The sequence below is a fragment of the Kockiozyma suomiensis genome (assembly GCF_038497685.1).
Source record: "Kockiozyma suomiensis strain NRRL Y-17356 unplaced genomic scaffold V2V93scaffold_1, whole genome shotgun sequence".
In the NCBI taxonomy this organism is placed as follows: domain Eukaryota; kingdom Fungi; phylum Ascomycota; class Lipomycetes; order Lipomycetales; family Lipomycetaceae; genus Kockiozyma; species Kockiozyma suomiensis.
The window spans coordinates 1514515-1530843 of NW_027117664.1; the positions used below are offsets into that span (position 1 = coordinate 1514515).

At 44.5% G+C, this 16329-nt stretch overlaps 9 protein-coding genes across 9 annotated transcripts; 2 read left to right on the plus strand and 7 right to left on the minus strand.

Moving 5' to 3' along the window:
* Window positions 1-20: 20 nt before the first annotated feature.
* V2V93DRAFT_320135 (uncharacterized protein) lies at window positions 21-638 on the minus strand (the record flags this gene model as incomplete). Its single annotated transcript, XM_066907303.1, has 1 exon — window positions 21-638. The coding sequence occupies one exon, from the start codon at window positions 636-638 to the stop codon at window positions 21-23; it is 618 nt and encodes a 205-aa protein (XP_066768907.1).
* Window positions 639-782: 144 nt separating this feature from the next.
* On the plus strand, window positions 783-1906 carry V2V93DRAFT_363474 (uncharacterized protein). Its single transcript, XM_066908607.1, has one exon. It carries the CDS (start codon window positions 817-819, stop codon window positions 1849-1851), a length of 1035 nt encoding a protein of 344 aa, XP_066768908.1. The 5' UTR covers window positions 783-816; the 3' UTR covers window positions 1852-1906.
* V2V93DRAFT_363475 (PP-loop family-domain-containing protein) lies at window positions 1842-3924 on the minus strand. The gene is made up of 2 exons (XM_066908608.1): window positions 3714-3924; window positions 1842-3632 (listed from the first exon to the last, which is right to left on the minus strand). Exons 1-2 carry the CDS (start codon window positions 3838-3840, stop codon window positions 1897-1899), a joined length of 1863 nt encoding a protein of 620 aa, XP_066768909.1. The 5' UTR covers window positions 3841-3924; the 3' UTR covers window positions 1842-1896.
* Window positions 3925-3986: 62 nt separating this feature from the next.
* Window positions 3987-5522, minus strand: V2V93DRAFT_363476 (Mis12-Mtw1 protein family-domain-containing protein). Its single transcript, XM_066908609.1, has one exon. It carries the CDS (start codon window positions 5398-5400, stop codon window positions 4138-4140), a length of 1263 nt encoding a protein of 420 aa, XP_066768910.1. The 5' UTR covers window positions 5401-5522; the 3' UTR covers window positions 3987-4137.
* Window positions 5523-5623: 101 nt separating this feature from the next.
* On the minus strand, window positions 5624-8714 carry V2V93DRAFT_363477 (Lon protease C-terminal proteolytic domain-containing protein). The gene is made up of 6 exons (XM_066908610.1): window positions 8348-8714; window positions 8129-8282; window positions 7760-8079; window positions 7615-7706; window positions 5854-7552; window positions 5624-5785 (listed from the first exon to the last, which is right to left on the minus strand). The coding sequence occupies exons 1-6, from the start codon at window positions 8642-8644 to the stop codon at window positions 5735-5737; spliced, it is 2613 nt and encodes an 870-aa protein (XP_066768911.1). The 5' UTR covers window positions 8645-8714; the 3' UTR covers window positions 5624-5734.
* Window positions 8715-8775: 61 nt separating this feature from the next.
* Window positions 8776-10085, minus strand: V2V93DRAFT_33297 (uncharacterized protein). The gene is made up of 3 exons (XM_066907683.1): window positions 9539-10085; window positions 9035-9482; window positions 8776-8943 (listed from the first exon to the last, which is right to left on the minus strand). Exons 1-3 carry the CDS (start codon window positions 9880-9882, stop codon window positions 8902-8904), a joined length of 834 nt encoding a protein of 277 aa, XP_066768912.1. The 5' UTR covers window positions 9883-10085; the 3' UTR covers window positions 8776-8901.
* Window positions 10086-10289: 204 nt separating this feature from the next.
* On the minus strand, window positions 10290-10814 carry V2V93DRAFT_356584 (uncharacterized protein; the record flags this gene model as incomplete). The annotated part of the gene is made up of 1 exon (XM_066908011.1): window positions 10290-10814. One exon carries the CDS (start codon window positions 10812-10814, stop codon window positions 10290-10292), a length of 525 nt encoding a protein of 174 aa, XP_066768913.1.
* A 47-nt stretch (window positions 10815-10861) lies between these two features.
* On the plus strand, window positions 10862-12572 carry V2V93DRAFT_363483 (nitrogen permease regulator 2). The gene is made up of 3 exons (XM_066908611.1): window positions 10862-11031; window positions 11085-11155; window positions 11215-12572. The coding sequence occupies exons 1-3, from the start codon at window positions 11016-11018 to the stop codon at window positions 12439-12441; spliced, it is 1314 nt and encodes a 437-aa protein (XP_066768914.1). The 5' UTR covers window positions 10862-11015; the 3' UTR covers window positions 12442-12572.
* V2V93DRAFT_319218 (SNF2 family N-terminal domain-containing protein) lies at window positions 12475-15565 on the minus strand (the record flags this gene model as incomplete). Its single annotated transcript, XM_066907267.1, has 2 exons — window positions 12475-13574; window positions 13648-15565. 2 exons carry the CDS (start codon window positions 15563-15565, stop codon window positions 12475-12477), a joined length of 3018 nt encoding a protein of 1005 aa, XP_066768915.1.
* Between the last annotated feature and the right edge of the window lie 764 nt (window positions 15566-16329).

The window sequence follows — 16329 nt, forward strand, 5'->3', positions numbered from 1 at the left end:
CAGGTAGATAGCTGAAGAGATCAACCTAAGACGGAGACCTTCGCCTTTTTCCTTTTTTGAGTAGATTTTGTATACGACCTCCAATTGTTTATCCGCTCATCTCTTGTCTCTTCCCATTTCTGTTGCTGTTCACGTTTGCGTTTCCGTTCTTCGATTTCGGATTCCTGTTTTTCTCGTTCGCGTCCTTCTTCGCGCATTGCCACCTTAGCTAGTTTCCGCCGTCGAAGCTCTGAGTCTACGAGGACATGTTTAGTGCGTTGTCTCCAAGCAGCAATGAACTCCTCAGAAGTGATCTCAGGATGAGAAGTTGTCCATCCTCTGTCCTTGAGTACAAGCTTGCGCGCGTCAGTGAAGGCTTCATCTAGAAGGGCGCGTTTAGCGTCGTCGGTTAACTCCGCCTCGGCGCGCTTGAGTCTGTTGAAAGCGTCTGGAGCGTTTGGATTTGTGGTTTTGTCAGGATGAATTAGTAGTGATTTGCGGCGGTATTGGGCTCTGATATCTGAGGTTGTGCAACCGGGAAGGAGGTCGAGGATAGAGTATGAATCTAGTTGGAAGCAGTGCAGGATGCGGTCTATTTCGCGGTCGCGGGAAAGTGTTGCTGATTCGCGGGAGAGAAGAGTATCTATTTCGTCTGGCATTTCTGATTTGAATAAGTATATTTGCTGCTGTGAATAAGTTTGAATATGAGGCGAGTATGAGATGAGTATGAGATGAGCACGCAGATGAGTTTGAAGATGAAGACACCGGGTTAGGGGAATGTTTATCAAATCAAATGAATTCAACAAGGAGCTTCATTCTACAAGCTCAAAAACCACCATGAATGCACAAACGATTGCACTCTTAGCAGCTCCAATTCTGCTCCCGCGAATAATTCAATATATTAAATCATGGCAGAGGTCAAAATCGTTAGCGAAATCGCGAATACAACCGCTTGATAAGAGCGAGAAGCTTGTGTGTTTTATCTTTTTGTGTATCGGGTTCAGTCTAATATTTCATGCTGCTTCACTTTCAATTTCTCTTAAACACTCGAATCCGTTCATTGCTCTTGGTCTGCCATTAAACACACCGTCTTCTACGATTATCGCATCATTGAAGAAGAAAGGCCAGTATACTGCCGAAGCAGAAGTTCTGATCCAACGACTATCGACACCACACGCTCGCGTTGTGTATGTTAGCTTTGGCCTTGATGCTCTTGACAAATGTGAATGGTGTTCGTCATTAGAGTCTTATAGAATATATGTATTATCAGAATTATTATGGCCTTGCATTTCTCAATTGGGCATCATCGTATTAGCGCCTGGAAAGTTACGCTCATACGCGGCTACGGGGGTCGTATTGTGCATGGTTGCTGTTACCTATGCACTTTTTACCGCTGTCTCTGTCAACAGTATGACTGATCAGAAACTTTGGTTTACATTTTTGGAATTACAGGTTCAGCGTGATGGATTTCTTGCATTAGTGTATTTGGTCTTGGTGGGCGTATCATATCTGGTGTACAGCAGACGACTCTTACTTTCATCTGATGAGCTGATTGCCGAGCAGCGAACCCAGGTTACGAAGATATTTGAGGACGTGCGAAGGAGAATGGAGGGCACTTTGCAAACTTGTCGCAGTGCTAATCTCGTTCGTGCAGCAGTCGCAAGCGACGATATATTACGTCGCCAGAGCACAAAGTTTTCTGATGAAATTGTCGAAGAAGAAAGAATTATGTTGCGAGAAGCTGAAATTAAGAACGCCATCGGTCAAGCGAGAAGTGAAGTTTCTGGACCTGTCTATGAAAGACTTGTCAAAGAGGCCGGCGACTATGCTGACGCTATTATACGTGTCTCGAAAGATAGTTTGCGTGTCTAATTTACATTTTTCTTGTGCTATGTACAATATAAATATATACAGTAGTTATAACTGATCATTGCCTCCTCTCCTGGAAGACAACTTCACTGCCTGATTGGCAAGTGCGCTCTTCATCGAATATTGCACTTCAAATCTTGGACCAGCCACTTCCTCCAGCCAAAATCCAAGACTAGGAATCATAATCATTCGAGAAATTTCCGGGTCTAAAAGAACAGGAAGGGAATACAATGCCGTTAGAGAAACATTCATTTGTCGACGGAGACGATCAAAATTGTATACTTTTGATTTTCCGTATTTCTGGAGTTGTCCGTAATCGCTGTCTGTGAACGCTTTCACCACCAGTGTAGTTGTGTCCTCTTTAATTGACTTCGAGGTGTTGGTAAGTTCTGGTTGCTGAGCATTCACGTACAAAATAGTATTCTTTGCACTACTACGCACCCGAATCCATACCCTGCCATCCCACAACACCCACTCTGACCATTGACCGTTTACCGGTACTTTGATGTATCGCAATGGCAATATGGCTTTGACGGTAGGTTGCCGCGTAAGGGTCCAGCTTATACGAGACTCTTCGCGGCGATTAGGTACTTTTCCTTGTCGTTGATTTGCTTCCAAATTAAATGGTACGTTCGAGTCGGGGGTGCTGGGAGCCAGCGGTGGAGGTTGTGATTGATTTGAGACGAAGCCTAGCGCGGCGCGGATCTCTTTATTTCTGTTGCTGCTCTTGTCTAGTTTACTTGGTGTATCATTCAGTAAAGAATTGCTTCTGCTCGTAGACAAAATTTTAGTCTCACATAGTGCGCTCATAAAAGCAGCTTTCTTCTGATCTCCAGCGAACAACGTCTTTGCAAATTCAGAAACTCGCCACCTTGGCACGTCAATACTAGCATGCGGACTCACGCTTTCGACAAGCATAAATAAGAAACGTTGCACGACACCCTCGCGCTTGCCTCTGAATGCAAGTGGATACCGCGGATAGTCAGCACTTGGAATACTGCGAAATGTCCACTCCAAAGATAATGATTGCGGAGAGAAACGGATACGACCAGCGGCGACTTCAGAAGTGAAAAGAGCTTCTGCTGCCGCGTCTAGATTTGCGCGGTGGAGAGATTGCCTTGTTATTGTCTGAGTTAAATAAGATGGCTGCAGTGCCTCGGGAAGGAGTTGTGGTTGCGATAAAAGGGTGCGGATAGCATTGCGAGTAGTGTATGTCGGATCATGATTCGTCATGTCTTCAAACCACGGCAGGTGCGCATCACGACAAGTCGCTATCGTTCGCACTTTGCTCCAATTCAACAGCGGTCGAACAAGTACTAAGCCACTACCACCAAGAATTTGTGCACATCCGGGAATCGGCGCAATATCCTTCATTCCACTTAGCCCTGTCCCCGTCCTTCTTCTAACGAGATTCATAACCGCAGTTTCAATCTGATCATCCCATGTGTGTGCTGCAAGTAAATGCTTCACATTTTCTGAAACCATCTGTTCAACTAGTAACTTATACCGCGCAACTCTGGCTGCGCGCTCGACGATCTGCTTATGTGCGCCCAACGCATCGTACTCTGCCTCCAGTGCGTTCCATTTCACTTGCAAGATCCTGTGCTCTGTGATTCCGACGTGCTCACGAAGAGTTGAGGCCACGCGTTGCGCTTCAACTGAGGATTCGGGTCGTAGCCGGTGATCGACTGTGAATGCTATAACGCGAGAGTTGTTTCGTTGTGCGAATTCTTGCGCGAGATATGCTAATGCCATTGAATCGACTCCTCCAGATACAGCTAGGCCTTGATGCATTTCTGAGTTCAGCCTCCGCAGTTCACAAAAATAAAAAATTTGAATAAGAAAAGAAAAAAACTGAAACTTACCAAAAACATCAGGAACCTGAAGATTAAATAGCCGTAGCATTGACCTTGTAAATTCGTTGAAAGAAATCGGTCGCGCGGTACTCGCTGCCGCGAGTAGCGGTCTCATTGTTTTGTTGGACGCTAACATTCGTATAATATATTGTGCTTGTTGAAATGTAAGAAAGCCATCTTTCTTTTCTTTTTTGATATAAAGAATTGGTGGTAGTGCTTGTATATGGAAGAATGAAAAGGGAGAATAGTGCTACGAATCCCTTAAAGCAGTTTTAATCATTATTATAGAATAACAACTCCTTCCTATTATTATTGCTGTCTCTTACTCTATCATACACTCGCTTGTCAAAATACTAAAATACAACCATCATTAATAAGAACAATAAAACAATAAACAATAGCATCATAATATAATAAAAGTACACTTGTAAAATTACATTCGATCAACTTTCGACAACGACCGAAGAACATCGCGAACCTCCAAATCCTGCGTGCCGGCAACTTTTTGCGCCTGTCTTTGCGTCTTATCAACGGTTTCGGCAACATTACGAAGGACTTTGTCAGCGTACTTTTCAGCGGCTGTCGCGAGACTGTTGATTGTGTGCATTCCATGTCGTAGTTTGTCTGTCTGGACTTCAACTTGCTTTGCCGAATTTTCAAGTTGTAATGGATTACTTTGCTCATTCTCCGCAGCTAAACTCTCTAGTCGTGCTAAAAATGACGATTCTTTTGGAAGTAAAAGCGACATGTCGATGTTTGTTGACGGTGGTATAAGCGGCTTGATATCGCCCTCTATCTCAGTCCAGGCTTTCTTCTCAGCGCGCAAACGCTCTAATCTCTTCTTAAACTCGTCAAGTTTCTCCAGACTAGCAACGTTTTGTGGATTTGGCTTTTTTGGACGGTCCCCATCATCGGGTCTGCTCCACCAACTTGTCGATATTCGTCCATCGGCGAGGTCTTTTAATAATTCTTCTTCAATAACCCGAGCAATTGCTGTAGCCGGTGACTGTTGTGATGCATTTCTCTTTTGCTTTTTCTTTTTGTCGTCTTCTTTATCTTGTTCGAGGACACGATGCGCACACCATGAAAGTAATTGTCGCATACGATGCGGATCCGGTAAATCGGCATCTAAATGCTTGTGGAATTCATCTGATTTGATGTCTTGGTGTGGAACAGCTACTAAACCATTACTCAGTGATGATGCTCGCTTACCGCGCATTCCTAGACTGCTTCTTCTATTGCTTTGCTGTTGGCGGAGTTCTTTGTTGCGACGAATCATTGGCGTGTCTGTTAAAGGGAGTGAGAATGTTGTAGTTGTCGAGTGTGAAAGATCAATAGTGTCGTCTTTCTTTTTCTCATCAAACAAAAACGCCTTTTTGGTCTTCCCTCCTCGTTCTGCTCGTTTAGAAGGAGATTCCACTACTTGTTCGTTTTCTTCATGCAAAGGCAAGTTCCTCACTCGCGTAAACACAAACTCTCCATCCGCCTCAACACCTTTCTTTACTCGCTTTTGTTTCCGAGAACTCTCTAAAATCCGACTATCTGCAACAACAGCCGCCGCCCTCCTACTTCTTCTCCCTTGCTCATTGTTGCTTGTACTCTCGGAATGCTCGTCAGTCTCGAAAACACTAGCCGCCTTGCGTTTCCCACTCTTGTTCTTGCTGCTGCTGCTTCTGCTACCCAACGCCGATCTCATAACTCTGCTCTTCAATTCCAAAAATACAATGAGAGAAAAGCAGTAGTTTTTGCTTTTGTTGCTGCTGCTACTGTGTAATATCGTCGATGATTTTAGACGCGTCGGGTGCTTGTGGAGTCTCTGCAATGTTGTGGTTCAAGTCCCTGTGTTTACATTTGCTCTCCGCTCTTTCATTATAATATACCCTAATCCTGATTAGGTAATTCATTGATATATATATATATATATGTAATTCATTATATAATAATTAAATAATATTGGATACAAAGAGGCAGACAATAATCAAAAACCGACGGGATTGAACAAGAAAACTCCTAGCAAAACATTGCTTTGATCAAAGTCTGCTCTCAACCATAGTTACTGGTCTTCCTGTGTCAGGCCATACCTAAATCGTATTGAAACTCAAGATTAGCACTACTTCAATGAATAAATAGAAACAAAAGAAAAACTCACTTCAGCAAGGGCATCCCAGATACTAGACAGATAGACAAACACAATCTCATCTCTCACATTCTGCGGCATATCATGCTCAACGTCTTTTCTATTCCGTAACGGCAGCAAGATCTTCCTGATCCCAGCTCGATGAGCAGCAAGTACTTTTTCTTTAATCCCGCCGACGGGTAATACTTGTCCTCTGAGCGTCATTTCACCCGTCATTGCCACTTCAGCAGGTACAGGCTTCATTGATAGTAGCGATACTAGGGCCACCGTCATTGCGACGCCAGCCGAGGGCCCATCCTTTGGGATCGCTCCGGCGGGAGCATGAATGTGCACATCATATCCCGCTAGAGGATTATCGGTACTCGCATCAACTAGCTGCAATTCAAATCCATGAGCACGCACCCAAGTCAGTGCAAGCATCGCACTCTCCTTTATCACCGCTCCGAGATTTCCCGTCAACTGCAGGCCTCCACCGCCGCCGCCGCTTCCGGCACCTCTGGCGTACTTACTCGCTTCGATAAATAGAAGTCCCCCATTCCCGGATCCCATATAGGCAAGCCCCGTAACGACACCAGGTTTCAGTTCGCGTCCAGCAATCTCAGACTCAAATTTCTCCATCCCAAGATACTTTTCGACGTCATTCTCATTGACTAGAGACTCATATTTCTCGGCAGTCTCGTTCTCCAAAAACGAGGCAAATTCAACCGCCTTGCCACGACACACTGCTGCTATTTCCCGCTCTAAATGCCGAACTCCGGCTTCGCGGGTATACGAGGTTGCAATCTTGAGCAGCGCATTTTCTGTAAGATTTAGTTGCCCATTTTCGAGACCGTTAGCAACCACTTGCTTTGGGATCAAGAATTGCTGCGCAATATGCTTCTTTTCCAAGTATGTATACCCAGACAATCTAATTGTCTCCATTCGATCAAGTAGCGGCGCCGGAATCGTATCAAGAGAATTGGCAGTCGCGATGAATAATGTCTTCGACAAATCGAGCGGCACATTCACATAGTGATCATTGAACGCGTTGTTTTGCTCCGGATCAAGAACTTCAAGCATTGCCGCGCTCGGATCTCCATGTACACTATTCTCGCCCATTTTATCAATTTCGTCGAGTAAGACTACCGGGTTTATGACGCCAACTTTTCGATAGGCTTGTACAATTAATCCTGGCATGGCGCCAACATACGTACGTCTGTGTCCGCGAATCTCGGCCTCGTCACGTACGCCACCCAAACTTATTCTGTAAAATTTGCGACCTAGAGCAGATGCGACGCTTTTGGCTAGTGAGGTTTTTCCTACGCCAGGTGGTCCGACAAGAAGTAAAATCGGTGCCTTCTCAATAACACTCTTATCTTGTCCTCTGCTCTTGAGACGGATTACTGCAAGATACTCTAGTAATCTCTTTTTGACTTGTTCGAGACCATAATGATCGTGATCAAGCTGTTCTCTTGCGCCGTGCATCATTTCAGCATCAATTTTATCATCCGTAGCCACAGACCACGGAATTTCAGATAATGTCTCAAGATACGTTCTGCAAACTTGATATTCGGCTTGAGTAGGCTGCATACGTTTCAAACGTTTAAGTTCTCGCTCGACGACTTTTTCTGCTTCAGGTGGCAGTTCGGCTGATTCGAGTTTCTTTGCGAGTTCGGATAGCTCTTCGTCTTCGTTAAATTCATTATCTTTGTCACCTAACTCTTGTCGGATGCTGTTTTTTGTTTGTTTTCAGTAAGTATTGAATGCTTGTCTCAGAATAATTAGAAAACTCACGCTTTTAGTTGCTGACGAAGAAGAAAGTCACGCTGTTTTTTGTTAAGGTTGGTGTCGACAGACGTGTTTATCGACTGCGATATCTTAATCATCTATATTCGGCAATTAGCTTGTCATCTGTCACAGGTAGTTATTGAAGACTCACATTAATCTGCTGAGAGAGCAATTCAACCGCTTTAGATAATAGCTCAACCTGAGACCGTGCCGCCAGCACGGCGATCTTCTGCTCAACGGGCACATCAAGAGTAAACACTAGTAAATCAGCAACTTTGCCCGCATCTTGATACCCACTTCTATTGACTACCGCCTCTAATCTGCGAATTGCGCGCGTATTTGATGCGAGCGAGGAAGTCGCCGGAGGAGATGACGTTGCTGAGGCGGAGGCTAGGAAGGAGAGGAGGTCGCGTGCTAGGCGTTTTAATTGAGCTACGAGAGTATAAGTTGGTATATCAGTGGAGTCAGGAGCTGTTCCTTTGTTAGCGCCAAATAAATATAAACAAAAATGGAAACTCACGAGTAATATCGTATTGCTCGATTGTCGCGGAACAATATGGATCCTTCGAAGTAATGGAAAGTAGGCGAAAGCGCGATAGACCCTCGAGCACGACTTGAAGTTGTCCAGTGACTGCTCTTTCAACGCGCACAACACGAGCAAGACATCCATAGGACTATAATACAATGATTAGCATAAGATACATGACAAATACAAAAAATAACACAATGAGATACAGACATAGAATAAGGATAAATCATCTGAGAACTTGACAAGTTGCTTATCGCTATCCCTATCGTCATCACGATAGCCATCCGTTGCCGCCGCGTCGCTCGCAGCTGAATCCCCTTCATTCGCGCCTTGCTTAAGCGTAACACATGCCACAAGTTTATCGCTTGAAGAACTAGATAGCGAAGCTTTGTGCAGGGAAGAGACGAGAGCTGCGTTATCGCGACGGGAAACGCCCAGAGACAGCACAACGCCAGGAAAGAGAGCCGTTGTGTGCGGCAGCACAAATAGCGGGCGGCCTCCTGTCATTCTCAAAATATTGTATATTTGATGAGGGTAAATATTATAAGAGTATGATTATAATTATGAACGGTGTGAAGAGTTAATAGTATACAGGTTATTGGGAGTGGGTTGGGAGTGGGTTGGGAGTGCGGATGAGTGCACGTGATTAGTATTTTCAATAGCCGAGGCTGTTCTAAACCTGTTGATCGACAATAGTCAATATTGTAATTGCAGTTCTATATCAATCGGAACTGAATAGCATTTATTCCAGTAATAATTGTGATCTATACTAGAGCAACTCTCTGAAATTCGACTCCGCCAAATCTCTGTATAATATAATACAAGACAATCAGTACCACACATTCAACATGACCATTCAAATGACCATATGAAAAGAATATTGAAGGAAAAACTCACCATGTTCGGATTCATCTCTTGCTGCATATCAAGTGCAATACACAGCGGAGTCCACTCGCCTGTCGATCGACGATCGAGCGTAAACGTACCTACGTCTATGGCCATGCATATGCCGTCCGATGAGGATACTGAAGAGGCTGAAGATGCTGGAGATGAGACAAATGAAGTTGGAGTAGAACTTTTTGAGACAGAGACGGACTGTGAACAAGAGTAGAGCATGTCAACAACGTCAGGAGTGATCTCAATCTCACACAACAGCTCATCGCCCTTTTTTTGTTTCTCTTCGCTAGTTGCAGCTGACGGTCGTCTAGTCAAATGATGATAACCATTTTCGCAACAAGCTACAGATGCGAAGATTCTTCCTGGAAGAATATTTGCGGTCGTTCCGAGATACAGCTTTACGTTGTAGACGCCTGGCGGCACACGCATATTTCTAAATACGCGTACCCTGTGTGTTCTGTCAGTACTCTGTTTCGAGTGTCTCCTCTATGAAATAGATCTCACCCAGCCATTGTACATCCATTCGATTCCGGCACACTTCTATGCAAAGTGCGCTTGTTGAACGTTAGTAACCACTGCGGCTCGTTAGTAGAGATTAGGACTCGCCGCCAATACTCGTGAAGCTCAGCGTATACTCTCTTAAACCGCGATCTATCAGCTTCGTCAGGGTCACGCTGCAGGAACAAAAGGCCTTCGCTGCCATAGTCTGCTACAATGCGTTCTCGCCAGAGCAAAGGTGCCGATACTGCCGTCGCTGCTGCACGACATGTGCACGCGAACGCGGTGAAGTCTGCGAGAGCGAGATGAGCTGCGATTGACACGAGTAATTCCGGCGGCAGTCGGTCCATGCGAAATGCCAGAACACTAGTGTCTATAATCTATAACAGAAAGATGAGGAAGAGGATCTGGCAGTTAAATGGGCAGGCGGGGTTAAAGGGAGTGAGCCGCACCGACCATTGACCTAAACGGTCCTCATCGTCGTATTAATGCCCCGAATTGAACTATTTTGATGAGTGCAATGATCATGAGATGCGATTTTGCATGCAATTCGTATATATGCTCCTGTGATCCCAATAGCTGTGTATGAGCTAGCATGCTGAGTGATGAGATGAATGCTAATGTATATATATCTATATACACTATGCAATGAAGTTTTTGCAAAATGTAGCGAAGCGGAGAAACAAATAGTATAGTCGACTTTTCTAGACTCTGATGCAATAAGAGAAATAGATTATCACAATGATAAATGATAATATTAATCACTCTTGTTCTGCTTCATTTCCTTAATCATTGAACGAACCCATTCATCATCTTTGCTCTTTTCTTTCTTTTCTTTCTTTTCGATCGCTTTCTTTTTTGGTTTCTCGATCTTCTTTGTATTCTTTTCCTTCTTTGACTTCTTTTCTCTTGCTGTTTTTGACTTCTTTTCTCTTGCTGTTTTTGTCGTTGTTGTCGTTTTACTGCTTTCGATAACAATACTAGAAGTAATCGAGCCCTCTAATCCCTCTCCTTTCACAAACATTCTATAAAGTGGACTCTCTCTAGCACCCCTCACACTCGCAACCGCAATCTCTTCTTCTTTTTTCTTACTATAAACATCTAGTTCCTGTAGTCGTCCATCAAATACTCGCTCCCACCAGCTCTCATGTTCGAGCGATTTGTTGCCGAGTCCTTTTGTATCTTTTTTGTGGTGGACCAAGATCGGCCTCGCTAAGCTGTCTTTCTTGAACCCTGTTCCTGGTGTCCATCCATAAGATGTTAAATACTCTGTTGAGTTCATCTCTTTCCTATTATCGCTAATAACTTTTCGTGAGAGAAAGAAGAGAGAGCAAGCAAATATTTTTACTTTCAAATGTTATCGGGTTAGGGTATCTCGGATAGTCCACGAGGTCGGTCATCTTGATGAGGCACATTACCGATTTGATAGCGAATATCAAAATCCAAGAGAGAATAAAGATAAGAGAATATCAATAACAGCGCAATGGCGGACTTTGGAGGTACGCTCGTTAGTAAGGATTGTTTAAAGTTCATGCTGATGTCGATAATCCAGGATTTCCTCCAATACTGTCGCTGTTTTATACTACTTTTCATCCAACAGAGGGTGCAAAAGTGCTCTTTCAAGTATGTCATATAGATATATATATATATACTTATTGACAGAGTAATAATGACAATAATAGGTACCTCCGGGAAGCATTGTCAAATCGAAGGATCCTTCGGCGTTTGCTTCAACTCTATTCGACTTTGAAGTAATCAATAGCTATCTCATCCCGCGTCCTCAACTCTGCAACAAACTACTCACACTCCTCGTCAACAATAGAAGAATAGTCAGTCATCCAGTACATATTCAAAGCTCAGTATATCCTCGCAATTCATTTCTTTTTAATTTCTGCTTTGTATTCCGCAAATCTGCTGATATATCAGCATATATCCCCGTCGTGCGCAAATTGGCAAAGATGTTTCAAGCTCTTGAAGAACAAGATAGATTTTTATCGTCAATGTCTGCAGATGGTGAAAAGTTACGCAGCGTGGTTGATCAAATTTTTGAAGATTTGAATAATTACTGCGAATGCTTCATCCCTATCGACGGCTCCAACACTATTAATATCAAACTCTTCCCTCTTCACCCTGCACCCCCACAAATCCGCGCTTTCCACGTCCCAATCTCAACCGTCCGTCTTCGAGCAGTAATGGACGTAAATTGGGACCCGACAATGGAGAAAATAGTCGACCATATAGATGGCATCAACAGCGTACGCCAAATTTCATCAAACGCTGATACAGATTATAATCTTACGAGGAAATGCATTCAACATCTAATGTACTATAATTGTGTGATCATCGTCGATATCTTCCAATTCTCAAATAGATATGCTGTGACTCCTGATATTTCAGCATTCGTAACCGACCAGACTATTGCCGATGAATGCCAATCTTACGTCGCAGCCCTCCCACCTCGTCATCCTTCTACTTCAGCTACAACTACAACCATATCACCAAGTCTTTCTTCTTCTTCAACGACAAGCAGTGCAACATTCGCTTCGTCATCTCCTAATCAACGCTCGTCTTGCGACTTGCTCAATTTGTACTGTTCTCTAAATAGTGGTCTCACTGTTAAAGAATGGTACTTTTCTAATAGGACTCATCTGCGCGGTATCGATATCAGACGATTTATTTCATTCGGTATTATCAAAGGTTTAATTTATCGTGTCAACACATTTTCAATTCTGGAAAATCCAATTTCGTCTGAGTTCTCAGAAAACATCCCCTCTAGAGAACGACGAATGAGAAAATTGAGTAGGCGTATGAAGCACTTTGATCATATCTGTACAGACTTACAAGTCTCGAGTACACAAGCTTTGAATACTTTGAAAAAATACGGTGATGTTATTCTTGTTCATGCGTGAGTCTATTTTTTTTTCAATCTCAATAAAATATATCTACTCCCGCGCCCAGTATGATACGTCCTCAATACGTTTACTCTCTTCCTCATCTTCCTGCCTCATTCCCTTGGCAACAACCTTCTCTCCTTTGCCACCACTATTCAAACTCGCAGCGGCAGCAGCATTCTCTCCCGCACTAGCTCCACCTTCCATAACAACCTGCTGCACATGCATCTTCTGCTTCGCCCGATCCCGCATCCGCTCTTCAATAGTCCCGCGCACTAATAATCTATACACCGTGACCTGCTTCGTCTGTCCTAATCTATGCGCACGATCCATCGCCTGCGAGTCAATCGTCGGATTCCAATCCGAATCATAAAATATAACAGTATCCGCCGCTGTCAGATTAATACCTAGTCCTCCTGCTCGCGTACTCAACAAAAACACAAACAATTCAGGTTTAGTCTGCCAATCATTAACTAAATCCCTTCGATCGCTTAGCTTAGAAGAACCGTCTAATCGCACATATTTATACTGCCGATACGAAAGAAATTCCTCCATTAAATCCATCATCCGCGTCATCTGGAAATAGATAAGTACTCGATGATCATTCGCTTTCAACTCGGTCAGTAAGCTATCCAGTTTAACCAACTTGCCCGAATCAGTAACGAATTTAGACATTGGCGGTACTCGTATAGGCGAGAATCCAAATCGTTCGGAAGATGGCTGCGGCAGTAGAGCCATTCGCGGAACTTTCCTTGTCGCTTTGAAAATTTGCGCCTCGGTTTCTGCACTTTTGGCAAATAGCAACTCTGCAAGCGGACGACAGAACAGCGTGTCAGACCATTGCGTTGAAAAACTGGCATCTCCTGGACAGAAAACATCAATTGGTGGCGCAACGGCAGCAGGATCGTACATTGGAGGCAATCTATGCATGTTCTTGCCATGCACATACGCAGTGGAAATACCGTCATCCAGAAAAGGCCTTTCGCGCTTCACAAGAAGCATTCGAATAGCTGGACTATAATCGTCGTCAAATGAATTGTAATGCTGTCGCTCACTTGCATATACTGCGCGGGTAAAAATATCGGAATGAAACGCTCGTGAAACATCACTTGCACTCGTATCCACAAATTTGAGCCATGAGAAGGCGCCGGCTATTTTGGTTTTTCATGTTAGTCCGTTCTCTTTAAAAAAAAACTAAAAGTGAAAAAGCAAAATACTACTCACTTGAATCTTCATTCTCGTGCACGTAATCCGACTCAAAAATATTAAAAAGATGATTTAAATACTTGTTTCTAAATCCAGCTCGTCCATTTCCATTGGTCATCTCTTCAATACCATCCCGATATACCAATTTTGGCAGAACAAACTCGATAAAATTATGCAAGCAATATTGTACTTCCAAAAAATTACCTTCTCGCAAAAACGATCCGGTTCGCGAAAATCTCGCTAGGGATAACGGCGACTTTGTATCTGATCTCTCAAATAAATCCGGATGATTACAAACTTTCCGAAATTGCATAACCAAATTCATTAGATTCTGATTCGAATCGTCGAATTCGGCTTGCTCCATTAAATCATCAATCTTGATTTGCGCTTTAAGCGCTCGATACATCTCGCGTTGTCGATAGGTAAGATCGCAAAATACATCAAGTTCAATCTTGTCGCCTAACTCGGACTGAACATGTTTCTTCACGCGACGCAACATAAACGGCTTTAGAATCATATGTAAACGTTTCAGCTGTTCCTCATTAAGTTGCGTATTAGACGTCGCATGCGACTCGATATCTTTGGAAAACCACTCTGAGAATTCATCATGCGAGTCAAAAAGTGTAGGCATGATAAAATGAAGCAAAGCCCATAGCTCTTGCATCGAATTTTGAATCGGCGTACCCGTCAGCAACAATCTATTGCGGCATTGAAACCCAAGCAACGATTTCCATCGCGTTGAGGATGAAGACTTGATAGCCTGCGCCTCATCGAGAATCATATATTGCCATTTTATGCGCTGAAAGTACTGTGCATCGGCAACAATCAGCTGGTACGACGTCACAAGAACATGAAATGGCGCGTCTCTTGTATACGTAAGCTGCTTGCGGTCCCAAAACTTGCGCAACACTTTGCGATCCTTCGCGTTTCCCCAATACGGAAGCGCTTTAAAATCCGGCACAAACTTTGAAATCTCCTGCTGCCAGTTGTGTAAAGTTGACGCGGGTGCAATGACAAGAAAAGGTCCCCAGATATTATGCACTTCGGCAAGGTAAGCCATCACAGAAATACTCTGCACAGTCTTTCCTAATCCCATTTCATCGGCAAGAATTCCGTTGATGCCTTGCTCGTAGAGATTGACAAGCCAGTTAAGACCTTTAAGTTGATACCCTTTGAGTGCGCATGACAATAACTTTGGCTGTTCAATCTCAAGATTACCAAATGTGGTTGGGTTTTGAAAATTCATCTCACCAGTATCAGCGTCGAGATCCGGCTGCTGCTTATCAAACGTCTTTGCTCGGCTCTGCGCCGAAACAACAGCGGAGTGCGCATTATGCAGCGCAGCCTGATGAAGATCTTCATCGCCTGCGGCATCAAAGTCAAGATCTTGGACGGTGCGTTTTATTCCATCACCAGTGAAATCCTCAAGCGCACTCCGGCTCTTATCGTCGGATGGCTTCGCGAGAGTAGCTTCTTGCGGGGTAGCAAGTCCATCATCTTTAGAATCAGCCTCGATCTCGTCAGTCTTAATCTTGCGACCGATGAAGTGAGAATATAGCTCAGTCTGAGTGATGAGAAAGTTGAGTTTTCGCGCCTGTCGTCTTGCTTCCCGCGCCTCTTCTTCTTTCTTCGCCCGATCAAGAGCCTCTTTTTCGGCCTTTCGTCGTGAGTCACGCTCTTCACGCTCATTTCTCTTCCAGTAGACAAGCATCTCACGCATGGCGCGACGCGCTTTGGCCTGCAAATCCTTGACATTTTTATTTGTTCGAAACTGCCATCTTCGCGCTTCTTTGACGGCAAGCTGCGCTGTCTTGCGTGCGTTAGTCTGCTTAACTGATACTGACGACGAAACAATTCTCGCCACGCGCGGCACGTCTTTGCGCGCAATATCGCGCCAAATGGCGTCGTACATGTTTGTATACGCCTTTGCGTACATTTTAACTTCGCGACCGCTCGGCATAGTTGAGTTGCGAGAAGCCATAGCCTTGTCGCGCTCTGTGGCCTGTTTCTCGCGTTCGGCGGCCGCTGAGGCAGCGGCGGCTTGCTGCGCCTTTGATTTGTGTGATTTCTTTGGCGGTTTCGAAGAGATCGTCAGTTTGATACGCGATGAATACGGGGCTGTGTCATCATCGGCGGCAACTTCATCAAGCGGCTCGTCATCGTCATCTAATTCGGCATCGATCTCATCTTCGATATCTGCATCTTCAGTGGTTTGCTCATCGTCAGCATTCGCGTTAGACTTCTTCTTTTTGCCGTCCTCTTTGGTCGTCGAGTGTGCTTTGCGACGCATCTTTTGCGCTCGACGCAGATTGCGCTTGCGTTCGCGCTCAACTTCAGCCTCTTCACTAAGAACTAAAGCCATTGCTTCATCGTGAAAAAAAGATTTCGCCTGTTCACGACCTCGAAGAGTGGCAAGTTCGAGGCGCGCGAGTTGCTGGGCCTGGAAGGCTAGACAATGTCGCGCTCGTGACCGAGCAGCCACGGCAGCGACTTCTTCAGCGCGGCGACGCAGAGCAGCTTGATAATCAGCTTTGTCTTCAGCCGCTGAAGTAGAAGACATAGACGAGGCTGAAATTGCAGAAGACGAAGAAGCTGACGAGTCTGAGGAAGACGATTCGGTCTCGTCAGGGTCGCGACCGCGGCGAGTTGAACGTCGCTTTGGCGGCGAGCCGGGCGAGCTCTGCCGCCGAGGTCTCTTCC

Bases quoted from the DNA above. Each gene is read 5' to 3' on its own strand.
- V2V93DRAFT_363475 (XM_066908608.1), bottom strand. From the start codon at position 3,840: ATGTTAGCGTCCAACAAAACAATGAGACCGCTACTCGCGGCAGCGAGT. The intron at 3,633-3,713 runs GTAAGTTTCAGT...AAATGCATCAAG, and splicing joins TCAGGTTCCTGATGTTTTTG to GCCTAGCTGTATCTGGAGGA.
- V2V93DRAFT_33297 (XM_066907683.1), bottom strand. From the start codon at position 9,882: ATGGACCGACTGCCGCCGGAATTACTCGTGTCAATCGCAGCTCATCTC. The intron at 9,483-9,538 runs GTGAGATCTATT...CAGAACACACAG, and splicing joins AATGGATGTACAATGGCTGG to GGTACGCGTATTTAGAAATA. The intron at 8,944-9,034 runs GTGAGTTTTTCC...TATATTATACAG, and splicing joins AAGAGATGAATCCGAACATG to AGATTTGGCGGAGTCGAATT.
- V2V93DRAFT_363483 (XM_066908611.1), top strand. The intron at 11,156-11,214 runs GTATGTCATATA...TGACAATAATAG, and splicing joins GTGCAAAAGTGCTCTTTCAA to GTACCTCCGGGAAGCATTGT.
- V2V93DRAFT_363477 (XM_066908610.1), bottom strand. From the start codon at position 8,644: ATGACAGGAGGCCGCCCGCTATTTGTGCTGCCGCACACAACGGCTCTC. The intron at 7,553-7,614 runs GTGAGTTTTCTA...AACAAAAAACAG, and splicing joins CTTCGTCAGCAACTAAAAGC to CATCCGACAAGAGTTAGGTG. The intron at 5,786-5,853 runs GTGAGTTTTTCT...AATACGATTTAG, and splicing joins TCTGGGATGCCCTTGCTGAA to GTATGGCCTGACACAGGAAG.
- V2V93DRAFT_363474 (XM_066908607.1), top strand. From the start codon at position 817: ATGAATGCACAAACGATTGCACTCTTAGCAGCTCCAATTCTGCTCCCG.
- V2V93DRAFT_363476 (XM_066908609.1), bottom strand. From the start codon at position 5,400: ATGAGATCGGCGTTGGGTAGCAGAAGCAGCAGCAGCAAGAACAAGAGT.